General features: G+C 40.1%; 1 protein-coding gene across 6 annotated transcripts in view; it reads right to left on the bottom strand.

Annotated features, from left to right (window-relative positions):
- Window positions 1–27130, bottom strand: part of COL16A1 (collagen type XVI alpha 1 chain) — a 234413-nt gene that overhangs the window by 88326 nt on the left and 118957 nt on the right. For all 6 annotated transcript variants that reach the window (XM_087970506.1, XM_087970507.1, XM_087970509.1 and 3 more), the window contains exons 13-23: window positions 27035–27076; window positions 26878–26922; window positions 20107–20142; window positions 19620–19682; window positions 18470–18514; window positions 18239–18334; window positions 14977–15015; window positions 14798–14842; window positions 11828–11863; window positions 11236–11346; window positions 11047–11082 (exon numbers count right to left, since the gene is read on the bottom strand). In XM_087970506.1, coding sequence (XP_087826632.1) covers window positions 11047–11082; window positions 11236–11346; window positions 11828–11863; window positions 14798–14842; window positions 14977–15015; window positions 18239–18334; window positions 18470–18514; window positions 19620–19682; window positions 20107–20142; window positions 26878–26922; window positions 27035–27076 — 594 coding nt within the window. The remainder of the gene's footprint in view (window positions 1–11046; window positions 11083–11235; window positions 11347–11827; window positions 11864–14797; window positions 14843–14976; window positions 15016–18238; window positions 18335–18469; window positions 18515–19619; window positions 19683–20106; window positions 20143–26877; window positions 26923–27034; window positions 27077–27130) is intronic.

Genomic DNA, 27130 nt, shown 5'->3' with positions numbered 1-27130 from the left:
TTGTCATGGACTCTTCCCTGGGAAACTGCGATGCTCTTGAAAAAAAATATTTCCCCCAGTCTTACTCCAGATGCAGATTACACCACTCCTTTAAGGTAATAACTTGAATTGCTCCCAGAAGTCAACTGATAACCATTGCAGTTCTTAGAGCAGTATTTCTCAACCTTGGCAACTTGAAGATATCTGAACTTCAGTTCCCAGAATCTGGGAGCTAAAGTTCAGACATCTTTAAGTTGCCAAGGTTGAAAAACATTGTCATAGGGCAAAGGGGCTACTCAGCCTTGATGAAATAAAACTTTAACTGTCTAATCAGCTGCAGGGAAAGCATAACAGAGATAGTAATACAGGAGCAGCTTATAATACTTATCTCTTGAAAAAAAGCCCTTTCTTATGATTTATAGATTTTTTTTTATAAAAACCAAATTTATAAAGAGAATGAGCACAGTATGTAAGGTGAAACAGGACTTCTACAAATAAAAGAGAGCTTTTTTTTTTTTTTTTTTTAAGATGGGGAAACAGGCAGGAATTCCAAACCTTAGCGATTAAATCACATAAGAAGAAATTAGCTTAAGAATTCTGATCAGCAATTTGCCATCAAGGTCAAAACTATATTGAAAGTAAATAAGCAGGTTCAAGATGAAGTGAACCATTTACAAGCTGTACATCATAACATTTTAAACATTCCTGACAATGCAGATTGGAATGCAGGCTAATACATTCTTCATTTATATACAAAGTCTTTTCAGTGCAGCCATAATATTAAATAGAAATTGAAACAGGTTAACACGGAGTTTCTATTTCTGTTCAGAAGAGAAACCTTGGACTATTGTGATGTTTCAGATGACAATAGGATGATATCCTACATTTATATTGGATAACAGAATCTTTGGAATAGAATATAAGGAAGATAATATTTTTTCCAGATCTGCCTTTACAAATAGTTGGGAAATGCAGATTATGTAACAAGGTTTTACTAGTTGGCCTTCATACTCATTAAATTCTTCCCAAGAACCTCGAATGTCATAACATATCATTGTAATATACGTATGGGTCCAAGCACTGAGGCCTTTTGCAATTGACAAATAGAAATTTTCTCAATGCACAGATTTTCTGAGTGCTGTCTAAGATCCTTTGGTATGGTATCCAGTGTGCTGATTACAACAACTGGGACCACCACAACTGGTTTAGGCTACTATCTAGGCTACAATCTTTCACCTTTGATTTTCAGATCTTGAAATCTGGAAATTGTGTGATCTTCATTCTGATCTTCTCCAATTCTTTGCCTTCTATTCCATTCTATTCTACGGTGTATTCTGGTATTGCTATATCAATTATCTGCATTTTATTTCTTTTCTTCTTTTTCTGGTTACATCTGATGTATTTTGATTGTTTGATCAGTTTGTGTTGGGAAAACTCATAATATTTTAATCTGCTCATTTTCAACAACTTTTTCAACTCTAGGTTCCCAATTTTTCATTATTGTGAAACATGATAATTTTTACATATGCTGCAATAAATCATTTTTGGCAACTGTGTTATGTAATTGTTTATAATCAGTTTGTGAAAAGCTGAGTACAAGATCAGCTGTTTCTTTTGCCTCTTTGTACAATCTGCACTTTGAATTATTTGATGATTTTTCCATTCTGGCCTTGGTTGCATTAGCTTGAATAATTTGGTCTTGAGCAACCAAGTCTTCAGTTGTTTTTTTAATGTTCCAGGTATAAGCCATTGCTATATTATTATTATAAACTTTTATTCATTAAACATGAAATTCAATCAACTGAACATTTAAAAGCATATCACAAATATTATTGACTGGTACTGATGGTTGATATGGGATGCTGGCAACATCCTACCCGTTTGGGGGGGGGGGGGGGGGGGGGGGGTTTTTTTTTTTGTTTTTTTGTACCCTCCCCCGGGGGGGGGGGGGGGTTCGGCGGCCCGGCCCCCCCCCCCCCCCCCCCCCCCCCCCCGGGGTATCAACCAAGTATCATCTTAAAATGTATGTTGTTCCAAGTAGCACAGAGTTGGTTGTTGTTGTTGTTGTTGTTATTATTATTATTATTACAAAAATGTGAAATCACAGCTACCAGTTTTGCTTCTACTGACTACAATACTACTCTATGTAAGCAGGTCCTTTCACCTGAAAGCTTCAGTTGGCCCAGAATGCAGAAGCCCAAGCAAATATGGCCCATTATTTTGAGAACTGTATAGAGTAGGTAGTCCTAGAATTATGACTAGAGGGATCCCCAATGTTCATTGTTAAATGGTGTAGTCATTAAGGGAGGCACCACATGATTGCACCTGATTTCACAACTCTTTATACCAGCATTGTTACGTAAGGCATCACATGGTTGTGACTTGCAACCTTCCCTCCCAACTTTACTTGTGGGAAGCTGTCTGGGAACATCAGAAATGGTGATCATGTGATTGAGGATAGTGCAACCATTGCAAATACACAATGGTTGCCAAGCACCCAAATCACAATCATGCAACCAGAGGAATGCTTTAACAATCATAAGTGGGAGGACTGGTTCTAAGTCACTTTTTTCAGTGCTGCTGTAACTAAATGAATGGTCATAAACCTAGGGCTATCGGTATCACGTTGCTTCTGAATGCAATTTAGGTTTCTAATTATCAGCTTTAAGGACCTGCACAGTGCAGGACTTCATTATCTCTGGGACCACTTAGTCCTTGAGATGGAAGAGAAAACCCCTTCCAGGTCTCTGTTGCAAGGAACATTTCAAATTTGAAGACACTGTACCTTGATGAACTCATAAAAAGTGAAGGTTGGAAATTTCTTTTGCAGTTTCCAAGATTAATATGAAGCAAAGGCAATATCCAGCTGGGCCAATTTCAGGAAACAAGAACTCTACAGACTTCAGGAAGTTTTCTTTCATGCTAGTCTTGGGGTAAACAAAGTACCCTGGAAACTGGAAGATGAATATCACAATTACATTCTCAATGGGCAAACATGAACCTCTTTAGTCTTTTTTTTACAAATTGAAAGGTAGACTTATTTATATAGCCAATACAAGATGGAGTTGCATAGAGAAAGTCTCTGGGCTCTCCCTGAAATGTACTCAGAGGACTCTGTTCTACAATGTGCCACATTGTTTGCTTCAGAGCACTACAAAGAGGAGAATTTTCCTCATTTATGGAGGAGACTCGCTCGCCTGCCATGTTGAGTCTTAATCCTATTCCTAATCCATCCCACATTTAAGGTGAGCACATTAGAGCAGAGTCTCTTCCAATGATTTTTCCCAGGTATCTTTCCACCTGGACTGAGTTGTTTATAAGGTAGGCTGTCAATGTATTACAGGTAGTCCTTGACTTATGACTGGTTGCTTAGTGATTGGTCAAAGTTATGATGGGACCTATCAGGGTGCTACTTTCAACCTGGATTCAGAGTTCCAATGGTGACTGCCCCCTGCAATCATGTGACCCAACTTCAGATGCTCATCAATTAAACTTCATTTATGGCTGTTTGTAGTGTCCTGCAGTAATATGACTGCATTGTACAATGGTTTTGCCAAACCCCCTTCCCCCCCACACACACCAGCATTTCCTTCCAATGTTTGGCAAAACTGCCCATAGTTGTTCTGGCCTACCAGTGGCTAGTGGAGCTGGCAGCAGAGTCGGACAGTGAGGAGGTTGGGGAGGAACCTGGGCCAGTCCTGGAGGCTGAGGAAGCCTCGGACGAGGGCTCTGCGTCAGAGGCAGAGATGGGGCCAGGACAGTCTGGCAGTTATCAGCTGCCTTCGGAGTCAGATAGCAGTGAGGCTGGAGCCGGTTCCCAGTCTGTGCATGTGCACAGCTGCCAAAAGAAAACAACAGTTACGAACTAAGGGTCAATGTGGGAGTAAGGCCACAGGTGGACGGTGAATGGTCCCTACCATAAGGATTAAAAGAGGAGCAAAAGGGGAGGGGGCTTTTGCAGGAAACAATTCATTTGCTGCAGCAGTGTGAAGAGCTGTCTGTGCATCTCAGAGGCTCTTGTGCTGAGCCCTTCCTTGTCAGCACTGCGTTTGAAAATATTTACTTGGCAGCTCTCCAAGCTAGATAAGGTCTGTGCTCCTAATTATACCCTTGAAAGACGGTTTGCCAGGCCTTTGGCTGAAAGTGAATGCAAGAAATTCACCTTTGTTTAATAAAAGGGGTCCTGCCGGGACAATGAAAAGCACTGCTTAGTGCTTTTGGGGGAAGCCTAGGTCAGGACAATAATGAACTATTAGTTCACTTAGGAGCTTATGGCGTTCACTGAATGCTTTAGAACCATCCTGTTCACTTAACAACCCTTGCAAAATAGATTGTAACATCATACAACCGTCATGACTTACAACCATGATGGGCAGGCTCCCTTATGGTCATAAGTCAAGGACTAGCTGTACCTTCTATGTCTCAATGGTTTATGTTTGCCTAACCTCTCTCTCATTCTTCTCCTGGTCTCCCCATTTTCTGCCACACTGCTTGTGGGCTGATTAGTTTGTGTCCATTAAACCAGGGGTGTCAAACTTGCGGATTGCGGGCCAGATGTGTCACATGCTGTGGGCCAGATGTGCCACATGCTGGCCCTGCCCCCACCTGGTTTAGCAAGGGGGAAAAAAGTCCCAATATGTCATGTGACGATGCGAGTTTGACACCCCTGCATTAAACATATGAGCTTAATATGCAAGTCAATAAGCATCCTTCCATATAAGAGAGATTGCTTAGCTAGAGAAAGAGTTGTCAATCATACATTACTGGAATTCAAAATCTGACAGAAATGCCATATTGTTGATTATTAAATCTTCAAATTTTGTAATAAACAAGGAGGATTTTTTTTAAAAAAATTGATGGATAAAGGATATATTAATCACACTGCATCGATTAATTATTATGGCATAACTAAAGACCACCCATTGTCGTATATAGGTATTTTAATACATTTTTAGTTTGCTAGTGAGTTAAGATATTTAGGACTAAATATTTTGATGAGTTATTAGATCCTTTCTCATATCATTATATTGCTTGACTAAATTTACCTGTTATTCATGGAAATGTTACAATCTTATATGCTGGAGTTTAATTTTGTAATTGTATGGTAAGTTTTAAATCCTTCACAGCAAGAATATTCTTTTTAAATTATATTCTATTTAATATTCTTATTAAACTTGTTCCCAACTTGATTAATTTTTACTAGTTTTATCCTCAGTTAATTGGATGGATAAATGCAATATTTATTTCTACAGAAATATCTGATCATTCTCCAGCAACATTATATATTTTAGATATAACCTAATTATTAAAGATATTTTTACTAAAATAGATTAAACAGTATTTTGAAGGTTTTTTAAATTGAGAATGTAATGGTTGTTTGAAATATTTTAAGACATATGTTTTTGGACTTATTAATGCAAATGTTTCATGGAAAAAGAAAGAAAAAAGAAAATTTGGAGATCAGAGTTAAAAAACTCTTGACCATGTATAGAAACAATCTATATCAAAATTGGTAAACCTTTTATGTTGGCTAAATTGGAACTTAATTTTAATTTATGGACTTAGTATAGAATACTGATTGAATTACATAAAGCAAAGAATGTATTAGGAATGTAGAAAAACCTGCTAAATAATTGGGTTCTTGACTGAAATGGCAGCTAGATTGTACTGTACACTATACATTGTATAGCGTGCATTGTACATTGTAAAGATAGCCCTTGAAGTACAACCATAATTGAACCCAAATTTTCTGTTGCTAAGAGAGACATTTGCTCCATTTTATGACCTTTCTTGCTACAGTTGTTAAGCGAATCACTACAGTTGTCAAGTTAGTAATATGGTTGTTTGGTGAATCTGTCTTCCCCATTGATTTTGCTTGTCAGAGGTTGCAAAAGGGGATCACACATGACCCCAGGACACTGCAACCGTCACAAATATGAGTCAGTTGCCAAGCATCTGAATTTTGATTACGTGACCAAGTGGATGGGTCTAAGGGTGAAAAAAAAACAGTCATGCATCACTTTTTCCAGTGATATTGTAGCTTCGAATGGTCACTAAACAAACTGTTGTAAGCTGAGGACTACCTGTACTCTACTACGCTGACAGCAAAACATATCATGAACTTAATAAATCACCATGTTTTTATTTAGAACCCCCCCGCCCCTGCCGAGAATACTGTGGATGGAAACAGCCCTGGGTCATGTTTTTGGATGATCGCTGGCATGGATGAGGAGGGGGCTGTGCATTCAACCTCGTCCCACCTGACCTCTCAGTGGCTTTCAATACCATTGACCAAGATATCCTTCTAGATTGGCTCAGAAGATTGGGGACAAGATAAGATAGACTTTATTGTCCTTTTTTTTTTTTTCCCCTGCGGGCACACTGGCACACACTAAAAATGAAAATCTATTGCCTGCTCTCAAAAGTGTACATGTATCTAACACACAAATAGACATGCTATATACATACATTTGTATATATCTACACAGGGGTGGGATTCTCCCAGTTCGGACCGGTTCGGGTGAACCCCTAGCTGCCAAGATCAGCTGGCTCCTAACCGGTTCGATCCGATGATCATGTGGGCCTGCACTGGACTCACTTATGTGTGCTCAGCGGATTGGTGTGGCAGAGCGGATCGCCATGCTTCAGCTGTGTTACTTCCCCGAAGTAACATTGAAGGTAAGTAATTGTGTGCCCAAAGTGCGCGATTAGCGAGCCGGTTTTTACACCAGGAGAATCCCACCCTCTGTACCTACAACCAAACATACATATAAATATTAATCACTGTCCATCTTGAATATGTAGTGGAAAGAAGAAGCTTGAAAATTGCAATGTTGATACTGTACTGTGGCTGAACCTGGATGTTCTGCTTCAGATACCGTGAAGCCCGCTCCCAGAAGGTAACAAGGAAAAGAGGTTGTGAAGAGGATATGTAGCATCCCAGACAATCCTGCAGACCCTGCTCAAGCAAATGCTTATATGCCATGTCCTGGAGAGAAGGGAGTGAACTGTGAATAATCTTTTCGGCCATCCTCGCCACTCTCTGCCCCGCCTTCCTGTCTGAAGCAGTGATGCTTCCAACCTAGACCGCAATGCAGTACGACAGGATGCTCTCGATCGTCCCTTTATAGAAAGTGATAAGGACAGGGGGAGGATGATGAGCTTTTCTCAGGTGAAGCTGTGCTCACTTCACTAATGTCTCGCTGTTGAGCAACCAAGCCAGCCTATTCATTAGCTGCACACCCAGAAGTTGGATGCTGCCAACATGGTGTTGTACTAGTTCACCTTGTTTCTCTGGGGTTGATTTCAGTAGGTGGTTACTGGGGGAGAGGGAATAGAATAGAACAGAGCTGGAAGGGACCTTGGAGGTCTTCTAGTCCATTCCCCTGCTCAAGCAGGAGAACCTATCCTATTTCAAATAAGTCTCTTCTTAAAAACCTCCAGTGAAGGAGCACCCATGATTTCGGAAGGCAAGCTAGTGTCCTCACTGTTGGGAAGTTCTTCTTAATTCTAGGTTGCTTCTCTCTTTGGTTGTGCTGCTAATGTCTTCTCTAGGTGCCTGGAAGCTGTGGGGGTCTCAAATAATAGGTTTGAACCCTGGCAAGACTGAGTGATGTTGGGTTGGGTGCCCACTGGTTCCAGAACTATGCCATCTTTGGTGCTGTATGGGCTGACACCAGTGGTGGTATTCAATTTTTTTACTACTGGTTCTGTGGGCATGGCTTGGTGGGCTTGGTGTGGCTTGGTGGGCGTGGCAGGGGAAGGATCCTGCAAAATCTGCATTTCCATTCCACTCCATGGGAAGGCCTGGGTACCCCAAGGACTGATGAGTTATTGAGGTGAAATATATTAATATAATTATAATACTATTATTCATTATTGTTTGTTGCATAGTCCACCAGATGTTCAGACTAGATTTGGCATTTTTGTCTGCCTTTCGAATTCTTTCCAAGAACCTGATAGGTTCTTGTGGGTGTGGTTACTGATATCGTTGCAGGATGTAAATTGTTCCCAGTAAAGCTACCTTTTGCAATTGACAGACAGGGAAAGTGTCAGTGCTAATGGTATGATTAATTATTACTAACATATATATCTTCACCTAATATTTCTTCCTTTTCTGCTTTGTCTTTTATTGTTTTGAAATGCTTTTATAAAATAATTACAATGATAATAGTTTTACCATGGTATTTATCAACTTAACTGTTTTTCTGCTTTGTTGTATGCTGTCACTTTTTTGTGAAATTTGACAAATAAATACATAAATATTGCACATGGAATTATTGCCTCATGTGTTGTGAAGCTCTTGGCAACCCTCTTCAACAGAAAGTAGATTTTCCCCGAGTGTAACAGGATTTATTGAAAGGGGACAGGAAAAACTTCCAGCAAATCTAGCAATTGGCTTGCTTTCACTTTAGAATCTAATCCATCACGCAGGTTGCCAAGTCAGGAGCGTTTTTGGTCTGTGGGGCTCCTTTGTGAACTGGTGAGGCAGCTGTTATCTTAATTAATAAGTAATGCCCAAGTAGTCGGAAAGAGAATTTCCGACAGACTCTGCACATAGCATCACACCTGTCAAAATATTTCATGGAAATGGTCAAGAATATGCCGTTTACCTCTCCTTATTCTCACAGGTAATCCTCACAACCACAGTAGGGATCAGAAAATCCATCATTATGTAGTGCAGTCATTAAGTGAGACGTGCTGTTTTCAATGTATTTAATTTTATACTTTGGCTACGGTTTTTATGTCGCTTCAACTTTTCATTGGAGTAAAATGGGTGACTGTATAAATGTTATAAATAAATAAGTAACAAGGTTTTTTTCCACATTAAATGGAACACCTGCATTCATTAAGTGAGACATCACATGACCGCAATGGAAGACACTGTGAGTTCCTGCTGCAGAAATGACCAAGATCAGCAAAAAAATAAATAAAATCAATCATGTTTATTCGACACCTCAGAAAACATTTAAAAAGGTTTGGCTATTAATAATACAGGAAATATAAAACAATAGAGGGGACACTTGTATGTAAGATAAGGTTCTGCCATATTTTTGTCTGGTCTAAAAGCCCTAAGTTATTTTATAATGCTTTGGGGAAATTAATATGGTTTAAAGATATGAATGTGATTTTGAATTAATGTCAAATTATTCAATATAGGAAAAACTATGGATTTTCCAAGTATGACATGCAGTAAAAAAAATGATGTCATTGTTCTGTTATAGAACCACACTGCCAAGTGCCAGGGAAATCAGGAGATTCAGGCAGTTCAAATGAATATAAAGATTTATTGCAAGCTTAAGCTCTCTACTAGAATCTGAACTACTATTGGTCAAAGCAAATGAGTGGGAGATAAGAGAGGCATTCAAGGTGGACTTCACGGTGCACAGGGACTCATGACTTATGACACATTTGACCCCTCCCTTGGCCTCAGCCTGGTCCCCTCCTGTACACATTAGTTTATAATTTGAGATCAAGGCCATCCAGCTGGGGCTTTAATTACATGGCTTTGAATGTCATCTTGATAGTTTAATACCCACCGACCACCATTCCCTGCAGATGCTTCTGTCTGGGGTAGATAACATGCATTAGCTCATTATTCATTAGCTAAGTAATGGGAACATTATCAATATATGTTTGGATCTAAATATATATTAATAAGCAACAGCATATTACTTTCTTCTGGGATTTGTAGCATTTATTTTTCTGTCTGTCTAATCAACAGATAACCATTAAAGAAACAAAACTAGCCATTGTTTTAGATTTACACTTCTTCCCTTGCCCAATGTATACATGGAGATTTATGCTTAAATCCTTGAAGCCAACAGCCATGTCTCTGCTCATTCAACATTCACCTTATTCCTTCCATATTGGGTCTCCTAATGGCGCAATCACTTTTTCTGTTCTTTCTCATCTCATTCCCAGCCATCCAAGCAAGTCACTAAAATGAATATTTATCTGTCCTGGGTCATATACATTCAGAAGGTTGCACAATTTCCCCCCAAAAGTCATATCCAATTCTTCCATTATTATTATTCACTGGAGCATAACATACGCTGATCAGCAGTCCATCGATTTCTACTTTCCTATGCATCCATAATAACCAAAATGCCACTAATTCATACCAAATGACATCCTTTTTAGCCCTCCCATTCATAATTAAACATAAAGGCTAAAATTGTACATCAGTAAATTCCCTACGTCCATTCATCATTTACATACCACAAGATCAGACCCCTCTTTCTTCTGATCTATTAATTTCTACCCTTCTCTTCGTTTCAAAGACACACACATACATACATAAATATATTTAGCTATATTTATCCACTCCAGCTTGCTAGTCTTTGCTCCTTTTAAATTCCATAGACAATCTTCCATGTGCCAATTCAAACCCAGAGATACAGACCTTTGCCACCTATCACAGCATTTTACTCAGATAGATAAATGCAATTCATTTCTCTAGTATAAGGCCTACTAGAGCATTCTTCTAAACATATGCATTTTAGGCAGACTTTCCTCTAATGTATTGTTTTTAAATTGAAAATGTGCATTGTAATTCAAAACAAAATGAATATGACTTCCATTTTGTGCCTTGGGCTGAAAAGGTGGATTTTGATAAGTATCCATTGGAATGCCCAATAACTCAATCCATCTCCCAACTTAAATTGGAGACAAGGGTCTGATCCTGGTCTAGCCTTGGATTAAACAGACCATATTTTTTTAAAACTGAAACTACCGAGACAAGAGGCTAAAACTGGGATTTTCATTTTGCAGATAGCAATAGCACTTAGCTCCATAGTGCTTTAGTTTAGACCCTCGCTAAGAAGTTTACAGAGTCAGCCTTTTGCCCCCAACAATCTGGGTCCCCATTTACCCACCTCGGAAGGATGTAAGGCTGAGTCAGCCTTGAGCCAGTCAGGATCAAATTCTTGGCAGTCAGCAGAATTTGCCTGCAATACTGCATTCTAACCACTGCACCATCAGGGGTCCTGTGTGAATCATAGAACTGCACCTATAATCTCTTTTTCCCTTTCTCTTTTCCTCACAGGAGCTGGATCCAACACTTACCCTGTTGCCTTTAACTCCCGGAGGCCCAGATTTGTCCTGCAAAAAGGAAAAGAAAGGAGAATCTATGGAAGGCTTCAGAAGTCATTTCTGCTAGCTAATCAGGCCAGCAAATTCCCATTTCCCAAGAGCATTTGGATGGCTTCTTCACCACGACCTCAAAGAACAAAGCAATCTATGAAGGGGACTCACTGATTTGCCAGGTTTCCCAGGTGGTCCAGGTTCCCCCTTGGCTCCTGGATTCCCAGGGAGGCCGATTTGATTTTCATCAGTAATAATGGGGCAAACTTCACATGGATCGCCCTATTGGGAATACATAAAAATGCATTAAAAAAAAAAAAGAATACAAAGAAAAGCAGGAAATAAAGGTCAGGTAAGAGCCCGGGCGGGCAGGTGGGCCAAAACAGCAGCAGACATAGAACTGGTTCTATGTATGCTCTCTGTCTGCTGCTCTTCAGAGCTACTGGTTCTACAGAGGTGGACAGAACTGGTAGAATCCCACCCCTGGAAAGACGCACATCTCCTTTGGATTGGATTTCTCAAAATAAAGTTATCCTTGTGCAAACGTGGGTGCTTTTCCAGATGGTACCATTCCCTAAGAACTTCAGAAAAGATCAAGGAGTGAAAGGAAAGTCTACCTCATTTGTCATCTTCTTTCTCAGAGATCTATGTTAACCATTTCTCAAAGGTCCCCATTTAGTTTCAATGCCATTGGACTCACAATGGCAGAGCTGTTGGTTTCCCCTCTGAAGGGCTGTCTTGATCCTGACCTATTTATACTTACCTTTTCTCCTCTCAGGCCCGGGGTCCCTGGTTTGCCCTGGAGAGAAAGGGGTATGGATTTAATTTGGTTGATAAAATGCTAGTAAGGCCATCTCCTAACCTATCCTTCATATGCACAAGAGGTATGAAAACTGTGCCATTGTGCTTTCTGAACTTACTTGAAGTCCCACCACCTCACCCATAAGGCCAGACCCATTAAATTCAGAGGAACGCCACCTCAAGAGAAGATGAATACACAGAGAAAAGAAGGACTGGGAACAGAGTAAGATGGTGGTGACTCTTCTGGCATCTGTCCTCTTCCCCAAATGGGTGGAGGGTGGCTGGCCTCTATGTCTTTTATTATATGACATGGCTCAAACAAGCACCCTCTAATCAATTTTGGGGCTTCCTCCAAAGATCTGGGGGCAGGTTTTATCTATTCCATGGATATTTGCTTCAAGGAAACCCTCAACAACTTAACATCTTTTAGATGTGGTGGATTGATCCTACAAGATTCCAGCCAAATGGACTTGAGATATATACAGCAAGTTTGGGAACGGCTATTGTAATGAGGCTAGTAATATCCAGTGCTGTCTGCCTACCAACTCTTTTTCAATCCTGGTCAACTCTGGTCTCACCAAGAGGCAAAAACATGGCTGCTCAACACATAAAGAAGAATGTTTTATTTTTTTCTGATCAGGAAGGTCACAGGTAAGGACAGATAGTTACCACTTCCTTAAGTTGTCTCCAGGTGCCACTGTCTTTTAAGGGACATGTCTATTAATAATGTTTCACTTTTATAAGAAACTCACCTCTGAGCCCAAAGCCTAGAATAGGAGCGAAGATTGCAGCCCTCATTGTTTGAAAGCCAGCCTACTCTGAAGAGATGTTTGGGGTGAAATTAAGTAAAGTGTATAGGAAAGAGAAAGAAATGAATGTTTGCTCCTTATACTCCTTCCCTTCCTGCCTTCCTTTCCACCTGCAGCCTCATCAAAAGATGTCTCAGATATTCACCTAATTCTACATCAGGGCTGTCAAACTCCCGGCCCATGGACCGGATGCATTATGCTCTGGCCACACCCATGACCAGTTTAGCGAAGGGGAAAAAAAGTCCCGATACATCATGTGACGCCGCTGTGATGACGTGAGTTTGACATCCCTGTTCCACATGGATGACATATTTCAGAACATACAGAAAACTTGTATTACATTTCTGTCCTCCATGACATACTAAGATGTAAGAATTAAGCATGTAAGAATCAATAGCTGAATGGGGTATGTGTGAGTGTTTGTAATTTTTCTGCCTGAAATTGAAGCCAAAGGTCCAGTGAGCTTCATTTTTGGAAAGCAATCTCAGAAGTACGTTTTCTCAGTTTCTGCCAGTCCTTTACCCAAATAACCTGATGGCCTCTTTGTCATCCAGAGTCACAAAGTATTAGTAGGGCCAATATACTTTAGTTTCGTATAAACTGGGACATAGAGTAGTCTTTGCAAAACAATAATTTCCATGACATTAGAAGACACATGCACACAAAAGACATAAAAATAACATTTAACAAAAGCAACCAATGGGGAGGGGGTAGCAAATGCTTCCAATTTTCCACAAGATCTGTTCTCCTAAACAACCCTAAACAAAAGGAATTAGAGCTGACAAGGATTCAAATCAAGTGTTTCTCAGATTGCAATGTTCACAATGGAATGTGAAAATAGACAGCAGTGAAGTTGGACTGTTTCCCAAGGATAAGCTGCTAGGGGACCCGTACTCAGAGCACCAGCAGGACACAACTGGCATTTATATGCCTTTCCTTCATAGGAAAAATATGCCAGAAATAAATATAGGGAGGGAAATTGCATGCACTATGTAAATTTGCACATTCAATGCACACTGGAAACTTTGGGACACACATTTTCCCAAAAGAAAAAGCAAATACAGATGAAATACAGTTCCAGATGCAGAACAAACGGTTATGTGTTACTGAAACTGTTGTGGAAATTGTGTATATATTTATATATGAATATAATACTCTGAAAAGAAAAGGAAAAAAGAAATGGAGAAGAGAGAGAGAGAGAGAGAGAAGGAAAGGAAAGAAAGAAAGAGAGGGAGGGAGGAAGAAAGAATGAAAAAGAAAGTAAGAAAGAAAGGAAAAGGGGAGAAACAGATCAAAAGAAAAAGATCTTTTTCTAAATCACAGCAAAATCAAAGCAACTCTCTCTCTAGTTTTTTCTTTTCCCCTTATTGTTTTATTTCTTTGTCTTTTTTTTCTGTCTTTCTTCAGCCATTCAAATGGAAACAGGCATCAAGCAAGGCTGCATATCCCCCCCACTTCATTTTTTTATATTAATGCTGGGCCATCTCCTCAACATGAACTTTTATTCCCACACACTAAACTTGCTGAGAGGCATATCTTTGTTCTACTCTATGTAGACAAAGCAGCAACACTTTCCAGAACATTGACTGGCCTTAAAGAACACTGAAATCATTAGCCCAGTACAGCATGGAAGACCAGCCAGTACTCAATTATCAGAAAACCCAAATCACTGCATTTGCCAAAAGGCTCAAAAGCCACTCCTGGGGGATATATGACCACAAGATTGAGCAGGTCTCCTGCTTCAAAACACCTGGGAACATTGCTTTATTCTGCCAACAGAATGGGGATTAAATTGCTGAAAATGCATAGAGGAGATCTTCTGCCATCGTGAAATTCCTTAAGACAGGAGGACTTGCTTTCAACTAGTTCCCTACAACTAGGAAACTCTTGATTTTGCTTGATGAAATGTATCTCAAATCATGGAAGACCATGACCACAACAGGAGAAAGCAGGCCGAAGATGCCTGTTTTAAGATAAATTGATCCAGTTTCCCAAGGATCTCTCTGTGATCCCATGACTTGGGTAAGACAGCCCAATCAAGAGCTTGGAAATCAAATGACTAGAAGCTCCTTAGATGTTGTGGCCTTTGGTTCATTGATTTGTATGCTGGAGAAAGGACTTACTGGCTTCCCAGGAGATCCACTGTCCCCTGGAGATCCTGAACTCCCCTGGAAATAGAGAACAAGATGGATGGCAATGAAGTTTAGCCCAGTAGTGACACTATTAAGAACAAAAAACATGATGTTCATTTCAAGATTAGAACCATTGGAGGTCGCAAAGCTTTTAAAGGTTTGTCACATACCTTATCTCCTTTCAAACCTGGGGGCCCACCAGGATCACCCTGAAATGAAAACCAAACTGTTAAAGTTGTTCAGAAATGAGCCATCAAAAGTACTATTAACGACAGGAAACACAATCTGATCAAAAAAAAAAGTCCAGAGTTATGTCCTGTAGGTATTCTATCAGTATGATAACTTCTGGAATAGTGGAGAACCATTCAAAGGGATGCTACAAAAAGTGCATTAACTGAAGGAACCAACCCTCTTCCTGGTAATAAAACAGATGTCCCCAGCTGTTAGCATGTCTGTCCACCACAGGGAAATCAAAACTCTATCACAGGTAGCTGAGATTGTAACAGAGCTCAAAATAAATGCACCCCAGGCAAAAGCATTAAACACGAGGTCGTACCTATCCATCAGCCAGTACAGTTCACACTGTAGGAAAAAGCACTGAACTGATTCCACTTTTGAAACCTCCAGTTCAGTCCCCCTTCAACTTTATGTTAGTTTTATCAGAAGCATCCCTATCAGGATTAAGGGGCTGGAGGATTCCTGTTCCATTGGTAGAATTAGCTGAAGGGACAGTACAAATGCAAAGAATGTAAACAACCATATGTCACTAACAGACAGTTGGAGATTAGTGTTAAGAGAAAAGGAAATCTCCCAAGAGGGAAGCACTGTAAGGGAAAGAGAAAAGTCCAAGATCTGAATGGATGTAACTATTGGACATCCACTCAAGCTCAGTCAGAAACAGTCATCAACCCATTATGGTTATCACTTCCAAGAAAATCTTCCTCCTCAACATCACAGTTATCATCATCATCATGTTCATCATCATCATCACATTCATCATCATCCTCAACCTCATCAAGCTTCTAGCCAGGTTTGTCATTCTCTCTGCAGGAGCCCCAGAATGAATCTTGATATGCCCTATATAGAAACTGAAAAATGTGACCAGAGCTAAAGCAATATTTTGATAGGATTGGAGAGGCTTATTAGTGGAATCTTCTTGTTAGATTCAAAGTTCTTTGAATTTAATCTAAGTTTACATTTTCTCAACCTAAAACTGGTCTCCAGGAACATATATCTCCTTTGAAAGGATGAAATAGCAGTTTTTTTGGGGGGAGAAATGAGATATTTAGGCCAGAGGAGATGAAGTGGAGAAGGGTTAAATGCCTTCACCTCCCTTACTGCAATTTATCTGCTTTTACCTCAACCTCCATCCATTTTCTTGAATTGGAAAAATAAGCCCAGCAGTAAAAGTAGAACACCTCTTCATGGTGTTCCCATCAAGTCCTAAGTAATTTAGGTCTTCTCTGAATTACAGGTTTAAAGCACTAGTAGGGAAAGAATCAGCAGGTGGCAGTATCTGGCTGACCTAGTTTGTGCATAGAAGGTGAACAAGGTTGAGCATGGTTAGTATTTACTGTAGATGGGAGGTCCTTATTTATCTATTAGGTTTTTATCCCACATCTATTGCTTTATAAATAATTCAAGGCTATTCCCATATGGCTACGGGGCTTCAAGGATTGTATTGAAAGAACCCAGGCTGTCTTTTTTAGAAAACTTCTGGGTCTTCCTCCTTGTGTTGGTTTTGCTCTGATGTACCTAGAAATGGGCACTCGATCAGTCGAATGTATGGCATGGATTAACACCTTTAAATGGTGGTTTCGGGTGCTCTTTCTGGCAGTTCCTGGTATCTACCTCTCCTTGGCATTTGCTGACTCTCATATTTCTCGTTGGGAGAGGGAGCTGATGAAGAAATTACACCTCCTAGGTTTTACGGGGGATGCCCTGGGAGATTATTAAGGACGCCCAATTTAGGGTAGTCCAACGGCTTGTGGACATTGACTTGCAATATCTACGAGCCAGAGCTAACAAAACTTGCTCTCCTCTGATCTTCAGCCAATTTAATAATTACAGACTGAGGATGGCTTCCTATTTTTACACTCTAACCATTCCCAAGTATAGAAGAGCTTTCTCCCTAGCTTGCTTTAATGTTCTGCCCTCAGCACTACTGGATGGGTGATTTAAGAGGCTCCTGATTAGCGAGCGGCTATGCCCCTGTGACAGACAGAGCTGAGGTTGAAACTGTGGAGCATGTCCTTTTATATTGCCCTATGTATAACGCAGGCAGATCTAAGTTACTGTCTCTCCTTGAAACAGACCCTCCTAGACCCAATGTTAGTAATTTGTTCTTATATTGTCTAGGGGATAGCTCCTCATATATCACTTCTTTGGTTTCCAATTTTTTTAAAAAAGCTGTAACCATCAGAGGAGAATGCTGTAATCCCCCTTAGTCAAGTTTTTGGTGACCAATTGTTCATGATTAATTTTCCCATGTTCTTCTTTTGTTGTACTTGTGTTTTGGTCTGTGACCACAAATGGAGTATTATTATTATTATTATTATTATTATTATTATTATTATTATTATTATTATTATTATTATTATTATTATTATTATTATTATTATTCAAGGCAGTGAACATTCCTAATACTCCTTCCTCCTCTTATGTTCCCCACAACAACAACCCCCTATGAAATGGGTTGGGCTGAGAGAGAGGGACTGGCTCAAATTCTCCCAGTAGACTTTTCATGCCTAAGTTGGGACCAGCGCTCAGAGTCATCTTGTGATCAGCCCAAAGTCATCCAGCTGGCTTTCATGCCTAAATTAGGACTAGAACTCACCACCTCCTAGTTTCTGGGCCAGCACTTTAACCACTACACAAGATTGGTTTATGGGATTATGAGGACTGTACACTAGACTGTGATGTGGAAAGAGAAGGAGGCAATGACATGTTATTGTTCCCAAGAAAAATACATAGATATGTTTATGCAGTGAGAAGCTGCTGCCGGTTTGGACCGGTTTGCCTGGACAGGTAGTTCCAACCATCGGATGGGCCCCGCCCACCCACTCTGATGCTATCCCGTCCTATATATCTCACTCTCTGGCTCACTTGCCCTGGCTCACTCCTGCCCATGCAGGCCAGCTGATTTTCATGCCTCTCCTGCTCTACTCACAGCAGCTGCCACCCGCGTGAAATTGCTGTGTGTTTGCTGCCGCACCCAAGCGTGGATGGTGCACACGTGTACAAAGCGGATGTGTGTGCATGTGCTCACATTTTCATTCTTCACTAGATGAACTGGTTGTTACATTATGTGCAGCCCACCTCTGTGTCTATGAGACCATTAGAGATCAAACTTAATTTGAAAGAGACTCTATTTTTAAAGATGATTTATTTTCCAAGAAGAGTAGTAATGGTGAGTCAGAAAATCATCCTTACTGGTTTTCCTGGAAAGCCAATTCCAGGTGGGCCTGGCAACCCTGGAGGTCCTGGTTCTCCAGCAAGCCCTTCGGGGCCAACAAAACCTGGATCCCCCTAAGGTAAAAACACAGCCATTAGTCACATTTATCTTTCAGAAAAAGACCCCTCCCCACCCCTGTCTTCGACTTGCACAATACATAACAGTGAGATGGGTGGTATTTGAATTTAATGAAATAAATTAATAAATACCCTTTGGCCTTTGGGCCCTACCAAACACAGCTCTCCAGGTCGGCCCTAGAAAATTGCAAAAAACAGGCTTTGTTAGAAGAGGAGCTTTCCTCACACTTCATGCAATTCACGATCAGCTTCCTCAGAGATGGACTCTGAAACTAAACCTCACCCCAAGAATAAAGTAAGAGATGGAAACTAATCCAGGAGAGAAGCAACCTAGAACTCAGGAGGAATTTCCTGAGAGTGAGAACAATTTATCAGTAGAACAACTTGCCTCCAGAAGTTGTAAATGCTCTGACATTGGAGGCTTTTAAGAAGAGATTGGACAACCATTTGTCTGAAATGGTACAGGGTCTCCTGCTTGAGCAAGTGGTTGGATTAGAAGACCTCCAAGGAACCTTCAAACTCTGTTATATTGTTACTGTTACTCTATAGAGGCTGAGGATAATAAGAGATTTACTTAAGCCTGAATATGCTAATCTCTCCCTTTAGTTAAGAAAAGAGTAGGAAGCAAGACAGAAATTGTTATTGGCCAGGAATTATTAAGCCTTTGGATGGGCTGAACCTGGCACACATTTCTTACATATTAGTGAATTATGGTTCAACTTATTTTATTTTATTTATTTATTTGATTTGTCAATCACTTACAAGATAATAGATATAAGTATAAACATGAGTAAGAATACAGGAAACAGGTACAAATAAATGGGGACAATAGGACAGGGACGGTAGGCGCGACGGTGCACTTATGCACGCCCCTTACAGACCTCTTAGGAATGGGGTGAGGTCAATAGTGATTAGTCTGACCACTATTATATACCTATACCTATTATTATTATATATTATTATACTTAGCTTGGTCACTGTTCTCAAGTCATGCAATGGTTGACCTCTAATGCAACTACTTTGATCCATTTCTACCTGTATAGGATAGCAAAATAGCTGAACAGCTATTGAACATATTGAAAATATTGAAAATATTAAAAAAACCATCTCTACCCCATTCCTCAAAGATACAAAGAGTTGAATTCCTGATCCTGGTAAAAATAGTATTTGAATATTGATGTAATACTCAGGGCATCATTTGAGAATCATCTAATACAGGAAACAAGAGGAAAGCAGCCACAAAAATGACACCAAAGAGAAAGATGCCTGTTGTGCAACTTACATCTCGCCCAGGGCTGCCTGGTTTCCCTTGAAGTCCAAAGTCACCTTTCTCACCCTTCTGCCCCTGCAGAAAATGACCAATTTAGTAGAATTTAGTACGCAATTCAGTGTATTTCAGCCACAATTTAAGTTTTCTTAACCTATAATTTCATCACTGATTCTAGTTCATTGATCTGCTATTTTCCCAAGTGGTGTTAGGGCTTCTTAACTGAACAGTGAACTACTACTTTTAATCACAGCATACTTCCATAACCATTCACTAAGGAAATCATAATTTCCTTGCTTGAAATTTGAGGGAAACAATCAGGTGGACCATTTTCCCATGAACTTTCTACTTCATTCTCCAAAGCTGGAATTAGTCAATTCAATCCAATCAATTTAGGAAGTCTATCGTGATTCAGTTTTGAAGCATGTCAAATCAGATTCTGAATTGTTCAGTTGCATCCGCTTCTAATTCAATTCCTGAATTGAACCTCCACAAAACTTACTTTCTGTCCATGAGTTCCGCTCAATCCTTGAAGCCCCTGGAAACAAAAAAGTATCCATTAATTAGCAATGTAGAAATTTATAGTCTAAACCAGTGTTTCTCATCCTTGGCAGCGTTAAGCTGTATGGACCTCACTTCTGAGAATTTCCCAGCCAACAGGTTTGTCTAAACTGCACTAAAACTTAAGAACCAGTTATCATGAACAATTAATTTTACATTCCTAAAACAGCCACTATGCAGAAGTGTTGGCTTGCAATCTGGGATTCAAAATCCACCATAAAGGACACAAAATTGGAAAAGAATGCTGGTTTGGAGGTTTACAAATGTGTTATTTGGAACACATATATATCCAATGTATTCATGTGTTCAGATAAGCTATGGGATGAAATATGTAGAGTTTTCAGAAATTAAACAAACCCATTGAAAGGACATGATAGAAGGAGTTAAGTTTTGAGAGCTGGCCAACAGTCAACATAATATTCCTGATAAATGATTTTCTACAGACCCCTCACATCCCGGACATAAACTGTTTCAAGGCCTTCCCTCAAAACAACACTATAGAGCCCTGCACACCAGAACAACTAGACACAAGGACAGTTTTTTCCTGAAAGCCATCACTCTGGTAAACAAATAATTCCCTCAACACTGTTCAACTATTTACAAAGTGTGCTGGTAATCTTTTCATCACTCCTTATCACCCATCCCCTCCCACTTGTGATTGTAGGACTGTAACTTTGTCGCTTGTGTCCTTATATTGACTGTTTCCTAGTATGATTTGATTGTTGATTGTACCCTATGACTATCATTAAATGTTGTACGTTATGATTCTCGATTCTTAACGAATGTATCTTTTCTTTATGTATACTGAGAGCATTTACACCAAGACAAATTCCTTGTGTGTCCAATCACACTTGGCCAATAAAGTATTCTATTCTATTCTATTCTATTCTATTCTATTCTATTCTATTCTATTCTATTCTATTCTATTCTATTCTATTCTATTCTTGATGTACCTGCATACGTTTTCTCTTCATAGTGGCCTGGGGGTTGAACCATGAATGAGTTGAGACATTGGATTGTATATTATCTCTACAGTTTGGTTTCAGTCTTAACCACTTCTTCAAATGCATGAAGTTTAAGGCTGCTGAAGGAAATGGTTGCAAAGTGTCAAGCTCCAAAAACCAAGAGAGGCAACTGAGTTTCTTCTACATAGTTTACCTTAATGTTCCTCATTCATAGACAGAAATCTTGTCAATGTAAAGCAAACTACTTGCATCGTTAAAGATGAACTGTAAGAACTTCTAAGGAGGAGCTGTCTTGACCCTTTTCCTCCCAAACAAGCTATCTAAATTTCACAGTCTTTTGCTCCTCTAGAATGCACTCCTTCCCTCCTGGGAATCCAGACTACATTCTACCATACAATGGTAGAGAAATGAAGTTAGCCACAAAGCTGCTCTCTTGTATTAAAACAATGAATTCTAGATGTCATTAAGTAAGAAGTTATGAGAATGGAAAACATATCTCAGAAAGGCCAAGCCAAGACATAGGAAAGGACATGGAGAGGCCTGGCAATTTCTAGAATTGGAAAGGATTATTTAGATCAGAGTTTTTCAACCTTTGCAATTTTAAGATGTGTGGACTTTAACTTCTAGAATTCCCCATTCAGCTTGCTGGTTGGGGAACTCTGGAAGTTGAAGTCCACAGTCTTAAAATGGCTAAGGTTGAGAAATCCTGATTTAAATCATCAAATCCAAGCTTTTGCTTATAACAAGAATTTCAGTGAAATCATTTATGGCAGATAAGAACACATCAAATACTGCAGATAAAATATATCCCCTCCCCTTCCAAGAATCGTTGGGGAACTCTGGTATAGAGCATGTAAAATGTTACTGTCCAAGGGATGTCCAAGAAGAGTAAAAAAAATTGCACTATGGTGGAACTGGGTAACTTTGGACTGAATTTCTTGATCCTATATCCTTTGCTTAAATTCAGCCAGAGTTTTATCAAGGCCATAATGGATATTACTAGGTCCAAAGAGTCACCGTATTAATTATAATTAATTTGGTTCTTATGAAAGAAGCAAATCTGGGTAACTGATGCCAAGTCTGATGCCAAGTCTTTTATGGCTGGAATGATAGAATCATACGCTTCTTTGATATAATTCCACCCTATACTTTAAAAAATGTGATCCAGACCTCCCTATATATAGAGAAAAGAGGGGGTGGCCTTGAGGGTCAGGAGTAACAACTGCAACCAAGACAGTAGTCAGATTTTAAAAAAAACTAACAAGTTCGGGGAAGGAATGCAATCTGAGTAAGCATGTCACACAAGAGCCTCCCTAGTTCACATGAAGATAATGGGAGAGAGGAGGAAAGCACATTCATATTTGCAAGATTCTGCTACTTTATCTTTACAATAAAAGATACATGGCATTAGATTCCTACATGCCATTGGATTCCTAGTCTGATCTACCTGGAAGATCTGATCCTACATAATTTTTCCTTCAAAGATAAAGATTTAGTTCCTACAACTTTGGCTTGATTTCCAATTCTCTGACCATCCTTATTATCCTTCTAGCTTCTTGGGAATTTTGTTAAAGTAGTAAGTCTAGTACCCCAGGTAGAGTTTGGCTACTCAATCATCTAAGTGGAGCTGTTACTTCCAGTGGTTTGGTGCAGTGGGGAGAAGAAAAGGAGATCTGAAACAGGAAGAGGTCCTAAGGAATGAGAAGAGGACAACCAGATCAGAATGAAAGGGAAAGTCAACTAAATAATATTGGTTTGTAACAACCAGCCAAAATCTTTGTTTTGTTACATTTCTAGGTTGGTCTTTCTGCACATAAAGCAGGAGGCATTGGGCCAGCCCCAGAGAAGAGCTGTAATGCCTTCATAGTCCTGGCTCTAAAATAGTGAAACTAAATATTTATCATTCACAATATAAATTTTGGCTGTGCGCAATGACCTGTTTCCTTAGCCTTAGTTCCAAATACTGCAAGGAGGGGAAAACCTCAGCATCTCTGCGAAACAGCACAGAGGAGATGGTGAAGTCTTAAGCAGTTGGGCGCAAGGCTCTGTCCAGGATTAGGAAGGTCACAGGATGTTTACTGGCTGAGTCAACTGTTTAGATTGCACTTGACGGATATTGCCCTACTGAAGCCAGGTTGAAGCAAGACGGCTAAAGGAAGTCAACCCCTGGATTCAGATGCAGAGAAACCTGCCAAGTGAAGTTTTTCTAAAGATGCAAAGGATCCTAGAATTGGAAGGGAATTGAGAGATCATCAAATCCAAACCCCTGCTTGTTGCAGAATCTACAGAATCTTTGAATGATAACCATCCAGCATCTGTTTATGCAATAAGCAGAAGGAATCGCTTTGGGGGTTAAGAGGAAGAACAGTAACCAAGACAGTGATCAGATAAAAGAAATCTGAATTCAGAGCAGAACTGTAACTTGGGACAGTGCCCTAGATCAATGATGGCTAACCTTTTCAGCTTGGTGTGTCAAAAATCGGGGAAAAGTGTAGCCTTCCTCGGGTCGTGTGTCACTTCAAGAAATATCAATAATTTGGTTTATGACGGACTGGGCTGGGGTGATCACATAGGGCTGTGAAACTCGTCTCCCTGGTCTCAGGGCTGCAGGTGCAGGATGTGGGGATCGGAAGGCCACCTTACAGGGCTGTGAACCTCATGGATCTCCTTTCCTCCTGTAGCGTTCCTGAGGTAATGAAACTGACAAACCTCAGTTTATGGCGGTTAAAACTGGTTCTCTGCTGCAAAGATCTCGCGGCAGCGGTGACACCACGCAACAAGCAGGGAGCAGGGATTGGAGCAGAGCACAGGCAGCCTCTAAATGTGCAGGTTTTCCCCACACCAACAGGCGTGTCAGTCAAAGTGCCTCGGCGTGTCACAAGTGACACGTGTGTCATAGGTTAGCCATCACTGCCCTAGATGAAACCTTTCCTAGTTCTCACAAAACTAACAGGAGGGAGAAGTGCATTCACACATACAAAATTCTGTTACTATATAATAAAAACAGTATTAGCCTGCATGACTTTGGTTTACTAGTCTGGTCTTCCTTGAAGTGTTTACAGTTTGAAGACTTCCAGTAAGGAAAGGAAAGCTTTCTACCTCACACAGTAGCCTGTTCTATTGGCTGATAGCTGGAACTGTAAGGAATATTATTCTGAACCACCTTTCTTGTGGTTTTGATGGTTCTGGTCTTGGTCCAGATCCCTATGGGGGAATAAAGAAACTCCCTCTTTGCTGAGATGGTAGTATGGCAATGTTGTGTCCTCTGCCACTTTTCTAGATCATAGTTGCATCAGTTTATAGGACAACAGACAGCAAAAGTTTAGATGGAGGTATCTTGGGTAGCTGAAAGAGAAGGTCACCAAAATCAAGATGTCAAGCTGCAATTTTGCAGTTGAAGTCCCACTCCTTTGTCCACATAAAAAAAAAAATGGTTGGGATTTGTGTGAGTGCACCTGACACTTTGACTTTTCACATACGCTTATACCTCTGATGTGATTAACTCTTCCTTTACACAACTTTGATGTGGCTCTTTCAATCCTGCCTTGTCACTCTATTCCTAAACAATTGAAATCACAGTAGACCCTGGTGTTTGTGTCATTTGAAATTGCATTTATCCTGGCCATGGCTGATTTTTTGACATAACCTTATTACATTGCTATATTATATATACTTGCCTACACTTGAATAGGAACACGTATCAAGTAAAGATGCTACAAAGGATTCTGTCCCTTAAAATGATGGCAAATCCCAAAATAGGTCAAGTTATTTTCCTTTGAACTGAGTTGACCCCTGATGATTTTATAGACTCTTTCAGTTGGCATTTGTAGAAATAAGGCATAAGGCAGTTGTCATTATCTTCTTTCATAATGTCTTTCCAACTTCAAGTCCAGTCTCTAACTGTGGCTTTTACTGTGGTTTCTGAACCTAGTTCAACCTAGCTCAGTCCTGTTTTATTTTGTTCATCTAATCCAAGGTTGGTGTAGTGGTGTGTGGACATGACCTTGGAAAATAGGAGAAAGAGCCACAGCTTAGATAATAGTGTGATAAACAAAGGATGAGGTTTCAAAAGGGACTCTCCCTAGTTATGGGGAGAATAAAAGAAAGGTAGGGGAGATGTACATTTAGATTTGCAAGACTTTGTAATATAACTTTACAATAAGGAGAGTGTTAGTATTCATGGTTGGTGCTTCCTGTCAAAGGTCTGATAGTTGGCTCTCTGGTATAGAACAAACTATAAATATTGTAAATAATGTTGTTTTGGTCTCCAGCAGATTGGACCACTGGGGACAGATCAAAGGGTCTCCCTTTAAGAGGGCCCTATGTTTAAAAGCACTGGACAAAATTGTGTCTCCTTTCTTTCATCATTCTCTCTGTTATTCTTCTTAAAGAATTATTTTTGGTTAAATAAAGGACATCTAGACAAACAGGCTCCACAGATCCAGCCTAGAAGGCATGTTGAGAGAGGCAAAGAACACACAAAAAGATCCTGTTCACACAATAGTCGTTATGAAGTCAGTTACAAAGATGGGTGTTTATTCATTTTGCAAGCTGCTTTAACTTTGATTGCTTTTGAATGTGTGTGTGTGAGTGACACAGAGAGAGAGTGGGGGAGGGAGGGAGAGAGAGAGAGAGAGAGATTTTCTTACTATGTTGTATGAAAGGAGTTGTCAGCCTTCAAGATCTTTTCTACTTTTCTATTGCTTTCTACTGCTTTGCATCTTTCGGCTGCCATGAGTAACGGGGGGGAGGAGGGGTTGCATCTTGTGGGAAGAGAACTGGAGGTGTTACATTCTTGTCTTGTATAAATGAGGAGTGGGGGGGGGGAGTATAAATTCCTGCTCTTAAGTTTCTATTTCCTTGCTTAGCTTTCTTTCCTTTGCGCAGCTGCGAAGTTTTATCAAAATATGTCAAGGTCAACGGACAGAGGCCTCATCACCACCTGAAGATGCCCACATTATCATATTCAGAACTTTTAATTGGAAGAGTCTTTTGGACTTTGGGGGGTGGGAACAATTCCATCCCTTTGTATATGTGATCTGAGCGCCAAATTCCTTAGATTCAGAATTCTACCTGTAGCTTCCACTTTGAATTTCAGTAAAAGAAAAACTTTGCTCAAATCTATGGAGTCTGAGTATTTCTTTCTTGGATTTTGAATGGAGCACAGACTGACAGGAGTCTTTTTGGATAGTATAGTTTATGGGCCAAGATAGACAGAAAACTCAGAATGTTCAGTGATAACATGATATTGTGTGAACGCAGCCATGGATGCTGTTAGCTTAAGTGGAAAAAAAGGAGACAGAAAAGACATTAGGAGGAAGACAACTTTGCCAATCTGAAGACTTCTTGTCCTGTGCCAGGGCTACATTTGGACTGTAACAACTCCATTTTTGTTCTTTTCAGGAACATCATATGTTACTTACAATCAATGTTCTGCAGCCCATTTTTCAGGGCCACTGATTTTTGCAGGTATATCTGGGCCCACATCACTCAAAGAATGTTTGGGATCCCCCCCCTCATATTTCCTCCCCAAGTTAAGGCTTGCTTTACAAGCAGAGCATGTTTCAAAAATAAATCATAATATCTTAAGCTAATATTGACCAAATCCTTCCTGGGTCAAATCTGTTGGAATGAGGAAAGGGATTTGTGTAAAGATCAGAGGCCTGTTAAAGCGAAGAGAAAGAAGAGGGAGAGGCTTAAATAAAACGTATTTTGTTTTTCCCATGTTTTGATAAAGGCATGCCTACCTTTTCTCCTCGGTCTCCCTTCTCCCCTTTTGGGCCTTCGGCACACTTAAAAAACAAACGAGGAAGGGTTAGGATGGCAACATAGGATACAGAGGGAAAAGAGGAAAAGCAGAAGTCATCAACTTCTCATGAGTCTCCTTAAGACTAGGGGCCTCACCTGTAATGGAGCCTCAGGTGAGATCCGGACACAGTCAGCACCCTGAAGGGAGATTAGAAGATAAAATAATCTTAGGACACATCGAAGGACCATTGT

Source organism: Notechis scutatus, chromosome 8 (genome assembly GCF_049901735.1).
Source record: "Notechis scutatus isolate UNSWTSFEM ecotype Mainland chromosome 8, rNotScu1.2, whole genome shotgun sequence".
In the NCBI taxonomy this organism is placed as follows: domain Eukaryota; kingdom Metazoa; phylum Chordata; class Lepidosauria; order Squamata; family Elapidae; genus Notechis; species Notechis scutatus.
The sequence above is the reverse complement of the archived record's forward strand: the minus strand, read 5'-3'. Positions and strand labels throughout refer to the sequence as shown.